At 30.4% G+C, this 10,686-nt stretch overlaps 2 protein-coding genes across 8 annotated transcripts in view; one reads left to right on the top strand and one right to left on the bottom strand.

The window, feature by feature from the left end:
- On the bottom strand, positions 2,389 to 5,248 carry LOC105164962. 7 transcript variants are annotated; one of them, XM_011083833.2, is made up of 4 exons: positions 4,805 to 5,248; positions 3,245 to 3,326; positions 2,945 to 3,036; positions 2,389 to 2,828 (listed from the first exon to the last, which is right to left on the bottom strand). In XM_011083833.2, exons 1-4 carry the CDS (start codon positions 4,826 to 4,828, stop codon positions 2,766 to 2,768), a joined length of 261 nt encoding a protein of 86 aa, XP_011082135.1. In that variant the 5' UTR covers positions 4,829 to 5,248; the 3' UTR covers positions 2,389 to 2,765. The 7 variants fall into 7 exon arrangements, 4 of the variants coding, with proteins under 4 accessions (XP_011082135.1, XP_011082143.1, XP_011082120.1 ...); XM_011083841.2 differs by having other exon boundaries at positions 2,389 to 2,798; XR_002286655.1 differs by adding an exon at positions 4,034 to 4,179 and having other exon boundaries at positions 2,394 to 3,036; positions 3,245 to 3,491.
- The window catches only part of LOC105164952, a gene marked incomplete in the record, with an annotated part of 5,089 nt that continues 4,678 nt past the window's right edge, over positions 10,276 to 10,686 (top strand). Inside the window, 1 exon segment of the mRNA XM_011083806.2 lies at positions 10,276 to 10,681. Coding sequence (XP_011082108.1) covers positions 10,558 to 10,681 — 124 coding nt within the window.

Raw genomic sequence — 10,686 nt, 5'->3', positions numbered from 1 at the left:
AAATCAACAATCGTCCACTATACAGTAGGCCCGTCAAGAAGGTGTATTTGTTACATAATAATTAATTTAAAAAATATGTATATAATTTTAAATAATAAATAAATATTTATAACTATAACAATTAATAAATTTGAGAAAAAAAACCCATTATTGAACTACGTACACATAAATTGCTTGTATTCATTCAATACATACTTTTAAGCTGTACCAAACTGTACATACTTGAGATTAATTAATGAAATTAAGGCTCCATCATCATAACCTCGATTTTACAACGTATAAAAATTATTATTTTACTTGATTAATAGTTAATTTTTCTATTTTAATAATAATTGCTGATTGCTTATAAATATTTTATACTTAATCATCAGTAGATTGATTGCTATAGTTGTTAGTGGTTAAAATTATTATGCAATTGTAATTGATTCACATATATATATATATATAGTACTTTTATTGTATTTTTTATTTATTTTTTTGTATATAGGTTTCTTAAATTAAAATTTTTAATTAAAAATTAAAAATTAAAAATTTATTATTTCGATATATTTTTGTTGCAACTATAAAAAAGTCATAAATATAAGAAAGTAGACTAGGAGTGTACTAACCAGCCAATTTGAGTCCAACTCCCCCCTTTTATCAGGGTTTTCAGCTATAAATGATAATGCCACCAAGAAATTATTTAATTTTTCGGTAAAATTATAAAATTAATTGTACAATTTAGGGTAATTTTTTAAATTTTATTCCACGCTTGTTGCACTTTTAAATTTAACCTCATGTTCCATTAAAGATTACAAAAAGAGATAAACAAAAACTTGCAAAAAATGCCCCAACATTAATGGCGGACCACGTGTTCGTGACTTTCTGTTAGTTTTAATATTTTTAGTGGGAGGGATTTTTTTGCAATACTTTGGTCTCTTTTTGCAATGTTTAACTGAATATAGGGTTAAATTTAAAATTGTCTAAATTGTGGGGTCAAGTTTGAAATGATTTTAAACTGTGGGATTAATTTTACAATTTTTCCTTAATTTTTACAACAAAACGTTTGAGCTTTTCTTATTTTTAATGGTTAAAAAGGGGGTGGAGGCTTTTTGCAAATGTCAATTTTAGAAGGGTTGTTGTGGTGAACAGGTTTGTGTAAAGGGGCAAGCTGCAATATACCAATATTTTCTGAGTAAATCTACAACACTTACCACAAGTGTGTGAGCATGTGAGAGTATAAAAATTGGAGTAGCATACAAGTTATTCACATTAAACCCACACTATTTATTAGACATTGGTGTCAATTTGTAATTTTATTTGGTATCTATTAGACATTGGTGTCAATTTGTAATTTTATTTGGTATATAATGTAATATGGTGAAGCCTTAATATATTTATTTGGAGATCAATTTGGGCTCCTAAAAATTTGATTTTTGATTTTTGTTCGACTTTCGACAAGAATGGTTACCAAAATTGAGGATTTAGAATTTGATGAATCAAAATTGAATTATTGTCTATATATAGAAACGAAAAAAATGTAATTAACCATTATATAAGTTTTAATTTAACATAACTAAGAATGACTTTGTTTTTATTTTTTTTTTTCAAAAAAAATTTAGAAAAATAATTTCCCGACTCTCCTTAAAACTCGATTTCATGATGTCCAAATAAATAACAACATTGCTAACATTTAAATATTACAATTACCATATTGTCTTTTTGGATACAATATTCGTATGAGGAAAATATTACAACCCAAAATCGTTTGATCTTGTAATCGCTACTACTTGAATTTTGTTACATAGAGATTCAAACGAAACTTATATATATATTTTTTTTAAAATATCTAAAGAAGAATAGAAAATGCATCAACAACTATGGCATCCCAAAATATCATACAGAAAAGTCACTCGAATTAAATGTTTTGTTGTAAGTCCTATTCTATCTCTTACTCCATTCAACACATATTTGTAGCGAAAATTTTGCAATGATCTTTTTGGACCATTCCCATAATTAGGTCAATAATGTGATTGATTAAAAAAAAGAAAAAAAAAGACATTACTGGATTGACCATAAGGAGCCACTGGTTCTGCAGTAGACGACAAAAGAAATCCCACCCAATCAAGAATCTCAATTGGCTAATAATTGGTAGCATCTTCCAGTTTTCAGTAGAACCAACCAACATAGGATTCCTACTTGTCTGTCTGTAATTTATCGTCATAATTCTATAGAAATTCAAAAGGAGCAAAACAATCCGTCGTAATTAAATTATAAATCTGATGCTTCAAATGAATTCGGGTTTAAATCATACAATTTCATGATCTACCTCGGTATAATCTGTTGTATTTTTAGGTAATTTCGATCCACTTCTAGTGAAGAATTGTTCTCCTATTTTTACAACATAAAACCCAGGACAATTAACTAGTCATATGAACATCAGAAATTATCAACAAAAAATAATCTAACTTGCACCAATTCATTACTAGTCCAACATAACTGGAGCACCACATTTTATCAAGAGCATAACTAGAAATATAATTTACATTATTTGATGCCTAAAATTTGGAGCTAAACCTGCTCCAATTTCCTGCTCTCTCATGTAATAATCTCGACATAGATACTATAAAAAGCTCAGGTTCCAAAGACAACGCTAATTCACTGCAAAAAATTTTGACTCGAAAAAATTTGTATTTCCAGGGGAATGTTACAGGACTTGCCTAGGCTTTGAAGTTTGGGTTGTCACCGAGAGCAAGCTTTCAGAAATGATGCAGTACGAACCCCAGTCATTCCATCCGAAATATTCGAACAGCGTCTTCCTGCGTTTGAACCATGGCTTGGAGGCCTTTCTGAGAATGTTTATCTTACAAAATAACATAGTCAAATATGTCCAAGTTTATACAGACAATATTTATTTTCAGATTCATGAGAAAAGTATGATCATCGTGTATATAGATACACTAACCTTTTTATGCACAAAAGGTGATAGATGCTTAATCTTTGTGGTGCGCTGCGCCACCACAGCAAAGGAACGAAGATCACGTGATAAATCTCTGTCTACATTAATCAGAGCAGACATCATGTTATAAAAGTAGTTTGAGAATTTTTGTTCGCAGTTGCGGTTATTAATCAAAAAAACAAAAACATTTCCGGAATCACCAGCGTATTTCATGGGGGTTAAAATAGTTACGATTCCCATAATGACCATTTTGCCTCTCACGTATTAAAGAATAACATATCAAGCAAGGATCCGGATTTTTTTTACCAGTCAAGTCAGCCAAAAACCCGGCACCATTGATGCATCCACCATCCAAGAGTCCCAAAGTTGACATGTGGCTCTGCACACTCTATGACAAATAGCCTCTTTAAATATGGGTTGACTCCATCGGACGAGCTCCAACTTTAGTTTCTCAGCAGATTAGATATTGTGAGGATTGAAAATATTGTTCAACAGATGAAGAAGATCATTACGCCATGATAGCTTAAGAACTGGCGGTTATTAAATAGACAGCCTAAACAGAAGAGCGATATTAATGGTAATCAATTAACTTTGAATAGCCATTATATTTCAACAAGATTATTATGTTAGTGGTCACGCCAATTAATTTTCGTCACATGATAGAAATATAGAATACTTACAACTAAAAGTGGAATACTTAGTAAATGCATATTATAGAATCATTCTGATACTACCATTCTCCACAACATATATGAAAGTGAATGGTGTTAAACATGGTTTATCATTAAAACACAGAACGATGTCCAGACAATACATTCCCTAAGCCTTTCAGTAAATATTCTCAATGCAGTAAAAAAAATATGCATAGACAAACTGGCATAGAAGGCGACAAGATTTCAACTATTTAAACATTGTGAAGTAGCTTTTTGCTTCTGTATCGTATTTCAAGTTTTTCCTGTGTGCCTCGTTTCAAGAATTTGTCCAATATTTATCATGCTAGGGCAAGGGCAGTATGTATCCCAAGAATTGGTGGAAAAGTACTCCAAGAACACTCTTAGAACAGCAGGCAGACAGTTTATGATCAAGCTAACATACTTATTAGCTCTCTTAGGTATACTTTGGTCTAGAAGTTAGAACTTCTTCTCAGAAAAACTGCTAAATTCATCTTCATTTCTATAGTGCCGCAGAGTATTTCTATGCAAACTCTTACTTCCTCGCATCAGATGTTGCCTGCCCTATTCCTGAAAATGTGCAACATAAAAGAAATTTAACAGCACACATGTATTAAGATTGATTACGTACGGGCAGACCAACTTATTGTTTACACATAATACAGACTGACTCAAGGATATCTTGATAAAAGCATGCATACATACACTGATGGCTACCGGAATCTGCTGCTGGAAACGTGCTAAACAGAAGTAGATGATGTCCAATACAAATATAGTAGTAGGGAGTTATTTCTACAAGACACTCGCAAGAATGCCGCAAAGTGGACTTTAATGACAGGGATTACTACTGAACAACCATCATCAATTTTAAAACTTGGAACCTTGATCAACTTGCATACTTAACCAATTTCCCCGGGTCAACAAAGATCCAGCTAAGAGTGAAAAAATTCTGATTCTCCTATGGAATTCTGATTCTCCTATGATCAGAAGGTAAAATCTGTGATTGGAGCACCATTATCAACAGCAAGCATTGTTTCTCAAATCACCCATTAAATTAAACTCCAACTTTACAGAATAATGCCCATATAATATCATCTTCAACAGCAAACAAGCAGTAAACTCAGTCAACACCACACACATTTGACTCATTAAACAACTAGGCAAACCAGAAGAAAATGATTATAGAAAGACTTACCCCCGCCCGGCTTCGCTTTCTCATGACTTGTCGGCCTAAACTTCAAAATCCTGTCTCCAATGTCGTTAATCGCAATCCCACACTTTGCCGCTCTCTCTCCTTCTCCTCGATCACCCTCAGCTTATGGTGGCGAGGATGAGGATGAGAAGAAGTGGTGGAGGGGGTACGGATGTGGACGGGGGTAGGAGTGGAGGCTGGGGAGGAGATAGAGGAGGTGTGCTTGGTCAACGCCGCGATGTGGACCACAGCGGTGTTTTGAGGTTATAGAAAATGGCGATGCGATGCGGGCGCCGCCGCCGAGGTAACGGTTAGCTACCGTTTTGGCGGGGGCGGAATTTCTGCGAGAATTGTTTGGAATTTGATTGGCAGTTTGTATTCTGAAACTTGTGTGGATAATATTTGTGCTTCTGGTGATCTTAAAGAGTGGTGGAAGCATTCATGTTTATTTGCTTCAATTCTAAAATATTGAATTACTATATAAGCAGAGCTAAAAATAAACAATTTAAAATGTAATACTCCAATAAAATTAATTAATAAAAACTCGCTTGAACTCAATTTGCTCCTCATCATAAATCAAGATTGAACATAATTTATCCTGTTCTAAGTCATGAAATTCGACTCACTCAATTAAAAATTTAGCTAAAACTAACTCAATTACTTAAAGTATATCAATAATTAAGTTTTCAAGGAGACAACCCAATGATTCGAGTCAATTTGATCTGTTTGAGCAGTTTTTAAAATTATGTGTTCATCCCTATTCATCTCTGCCAATACTATAACGGTTTGTAAGATAAATCTGTGAATGACAAAAGTATAAAGGAATGATATTAGTATATAATCCCTAAGTTTGATATACCGAAAAAAAATTAGATAAAAAAATTTCAAACTATTCATTTATTTATTTGATAGATAGTGATGAAAGTTAAAAACAAAAAAATTAATTAAACAAAGTCTCATCATATAAAAAAATTATTATTTTGAAATGTTAAAATTAATTACAAAATTATAATATATATATATATATGTTTTTGTTTGGATATTTTCATATAATTTAATTTTTTTTATAGGTATGTTTAGATAAAAAATGACTCGAGTCTTCTATTATAAATTTATTATAAAATAAAATAAATTACACTGTTACGCATGGTATTCGGTCAGATACATGAGTGCTTATTTTTTTTTATAAACCTGTAAATTCATCACTTGATGTTATATATGTAATTATAACTATATTTCCTATTGAGAGATAAAATTTACACGAACTTTTCATAAAAATCTATTACACGAACATTTCTTAAGGGATGTAGCTGTAATTTTAAAAGATAAAAAATATTTATATATTTTGATATAATCTTAAAAGGTCTTCTCAACTAGCAGATGTATGCAAGTATTTGATAAATACTACTTATAGTTTTGAATTTTTCAAAAACTGAGACTAACTCGAGCCTTGAAAGTTTAGTGTATTGAAAGAAAAGAAAAAAAAGAAAGTTTATCGTTGAACATATTCTAACACTTGTAACATATGTTCGTGTTGCAAAACATAAAATAAAATTGATTGGTAATATATATTAGGATAACATTGAAATTTGATATAATTATAAATACTTTTTCATTGTTTAAAATTTTACGAATATTTCAAAATTAATCGTCGTTTAATAAATACTAGCCTGCAATAAGCTATCACCAGGTGATATTTATTAGACTATTATTAATTTTAAAAATATTTATAATTTTTTAATAAAAATAATATTTATAATTATAATAAATTTAAAATGATAAATGTAATTTAACTTTTATATATATATATTAATCAAATCATGTTGGAACAAAAAAAGTTGGGGCCCTGACGCTGACCCTGACCCGAAGAGAAAAGCATGCAATGCAAGTCACGCTGTATACGGGGGAGGAGCTAAAATACGGAGTCAAGTACGAAATTGGGTACTTGCAGTGGAAAAGCGTGAAGTGCACGCTCCAATCATAATAAGAAGGCAAACAATAGGTCCTTTTTGGTAGGATTCAGGTGGCTGGTGGTCCCCATGCTCCAATCCCTTCCCTAAGCTAAGGATATGCTCTCCAATCCATTCCCTATATTCCCATCTTACCCTGCATTTGCATCCCATCTGTCACATTTCTCCCCAATTTTTTCTTTTTTCTTTTTACCCCCTAGTATTTATATCAATTGAGTTACAAAATATTAAATAATTTAATTATACTATACGGTATTATAACGTATTTTTATTATTATAATAATTATATCATTTGATACTTTTACATTCAAATTTTAGCTTGGATGGACTGATTTCAATTTGAGCGAAAAATTTTAGCAAAATAATTATAAATAACTCCATTGAAAAAATAAGTTAAAATTTATCATTATTTCACGTAATTTATTCAAGATCGAAGTTGAGACATTTGGAATTCCTTTTAATATAATTCAAAATGTGCGTTGAAATAATTAAAATTATAATGTAAAGAATTTGTTATTAAAGACTTAAAACTGTACCCTCAAACATTCGCACAATGTTCAATCCGTATTATAATTAAGAGTAATAGGTATCAATGATAAAGATGATATATTGGAGAAAATTATATTATTATTTTTGCAATAATTAAAATATACTTTGGCACATGAAAAATAAAAATGAGGATAATAAATATAAAATCATATTTAATATAATATGAGAAAATCATTAAATGTTTCAACTTTATGGAAAATCTGCACGTATAATATAACCACCATTATTGGCAGGATCATATGTGCACCTGAAAATATCACACTCCTAAAGAATTAATAAGGTCGATAAATATAATAGCTATGTTATTAAATGAAAATCATTTAATTAAATTCCATTAAGATTATGGAATTAACTTATTTTTCCACCCTATATAAAATGTTAAAAAAAACCATATCCCTCAAAAATTGGTGAAATTAAAACTTTGTTTGTATTCAAATTCATTTTCAATTTTCAAAACTATGTTTCTAAATTTTTTAAAGAAAATTATATTCCGCCGATATAAAATGAATATATTTTAAGAGTCGTTAAAATTTAGATATTAGATTAAAGTCGACATCTTATTTAGAGGGAAAAATGTTCTTAACTTGTTCTTTCGAACACGTATAAAAATTATTCTTTAAAAATGAAGGATGTGTTTTTGAAAACTGAATTTGTTTCTTGAAATATTATCGAAACTTAGGATGAAATATTTGGATGTAAAAGTATTTTATTTAAACAAAATTAACGAAAAATAATATTAATATTTTAAAAAAAATTACAAATATAGATTATGAAAAAATGTTTTTTTTCCCCTTCTCTGTGGGCCCATATTAATGTTATCCAGTAGAAGTAGTAGTACCTTAAGCTCCAAAAGTGTCACATGCTGTATCATTTGTTTATCCACCACCACACAACACAGACACCCAAAATGCCTCTACACTCTTCACTCTCCAAACATGCGCGTGCATCTCATACTCCAAAAGTGAGTAAAAGGATAAGTGATCAAAGGGTTGGAAGAAAGGGGGAAAATTTAAATAAAAATTGGGCACTGGATTGGATGTGATGCCATTTTGGAGCTTAAGACAAGTGTAAAAGTGGTGCCCTTTGCTAGATTTTGTTGCAAGAAAATTTACAAGTACAAGAATGTGAAATTATAGAAATGAGTGGAAGGGGTCATTAGATTTTTGTCTATTTTGTACTATACATATCAACACTATTATATATTTTTTTAAAAAAAAATAGAATTTCTTACTTTTATTAGTACAATATCAAGAAATTATTTGTAACAGATGGTATAATAAATATAATTGATTCGGCTATGAGTACGAACGTTTTGCCAACTTTCGACGAGGTATTGTTGTTATAGTTTGGGTATGCATGATTTTGCTCTTGAAGGACGGCTGGTGAAAAAGGGGATCTTAGAACTTGCAAACTGCTGAGAATTTTTTTTTTGTTTTTTTTTGTGATTTGGGATAGTGGCTAATATTTATGATGAGTTGCGATATTATTAATTTCATATTCTGAGCCAATGGAGAAAATATTCTAGATACAAGTTTTCAAGACAATAAATGAAAAAAATGAGTATTGGAGTGACAATATTTAAAAAAAATATTTATATATTAATTATGTTTATTGAAAAATATTAATTTTTCATGAAAGATGAAAAAGAATTAAATTCTTGAGAATTTTACAATGTTGTCCTAAAAATTATTGGTTGAGAATTAGAAGTACCATGTATTATTTTAATTAAAAGCACAATTTGGGAGAAAATACTTTGAAAAGAAAAAAACAAAAAAGGATTGTCTTAAAGAGAAAATAAGAGGATGGAGCTAAGGGCATTAAAGTCATTAAATGAAACTTTTGGGAGTGTTTGCATTTTCTTGAAAAAGTGTAAGGAATCTTTAACAATCACATGGCACTTTTGTGAATTTTTCAGAATATGAAGCATTTATTATAACAAATCATCCCAAAAGAGCACTAAAATGGGAGCGCATTCAAATAAAAACACAGTGGGGATCAGTGAAATTACATAATTGTCCTCCTAAATTTACATTCCATAAATGCATAATAAATAAATAATTAAGTAGTATTTTATCCCCAACATTAAATGCTAAACTATATAAATTTTTTAATTTCTCAAAACAACCTCATTTGAAAACACCTTTTATTTGATATTTTTCTTGGTCGACTACATGAATCAATTATAGCATGTAGTACATTAAGATAACAAAGTGGGTCAATAGCGTCTTTGATTAAATTTATTTAAAATATCTTATAAATTTATATATCATGTAAAATATTTTTAAAATTTATTCAATGTTGATCCTTATTTTAAAAGACTCAACTCTTGAAATATTTGCATAAAATATGATTATAAAACTTTTAAAAAATGTCATTAAAACAAAACATTCACACATATATATATATATAAATAAAGCCCGACATTTAGTACTAAATGATATTATTATTTTTTAAATATCGATATTATTATTGAAGCAATATCTCATCAATATATTTTGCTTTTATCAATTGACAGAGATATAGCATAAGTAGAATAATAATAGGGCTACACTCATAAGACATGTTTGGATCATTGTGAAAATACGTAAATTATAATTTATGAATTAATTTTTAAATAATTAGATCTTGATTACTATAAAAATAGATGAATTATAAAAACTATAACGCAAATGAATCTTGGTCAATAAATTTGTAGAGTGGCATTCCTATTTTTGAAATCAAGAAGAAAAAAAAAAAGGAGGTAGAAGTGGAATAGTAGTAATAAAAGGAAGGACCCATGCCACATCTTTAACATGGGACCCATCTTCCCATATTTACAAACAACGACCAACAAAGACTAAAATCCACACATCCAAAATAAATTAGGAAAAATAATTAGTCCATCCATACCCATACCCCTACCCTTACACAACACCACCCCCACTCATACACACAAGGAGTTCTCAATAAGCATCTCAGCCACACACACACACGTACACAGTGTGTGTGTGTATAATATATATATATATATATATAAATGAAACACTCATCTCATCATGTCATGCCTCTGGTCCTTGCCTATAAATATATATATAATAATATATAATCACACAGTAATATATAAGTCTCGCCCTCAGATTTTCTTTGCCACCACCATTTCCATACTTCCACTCTCCCTTTTTCATATCCCCAAACCCTCTTCCTCCCCTTTCTTTTTCTCTCTCTCTCTCTATACACACATAAACCACCAGGGCAGGTATGAGTGGCGCCGACGAGGAGTGGGTCAAAGCCGCCTTGACGGACGACACCATGGTCGTGGAGCTCCTGGTGCGTCTCCACGCCGCCGCTCCGCCGCCTCTCAAGCCGGCTGCCTTGCCACTGGGGTGG

This window comes from Sesamum indicum, linkage group LG1, assembly GCF_000512975.1.
Source record: "Sesamum indicum cultivar Zhongzhi No. 13 linkage group LG1, S_indicum_v1.0, whole genome shotgun sequence".
NCBI classification, from domain to species: domain Eukaryota; kingdom Viridiplantae; phylum Streptophyta; class Magnoliopsida; order Lamiales; family Pedaliaceae; genus Sesamum; species Sesamum indicum.
Note: the sequence above shows the minus strand (reverse complement) of the source record. Positions and strands in the feature narration are given on the sequence as shown.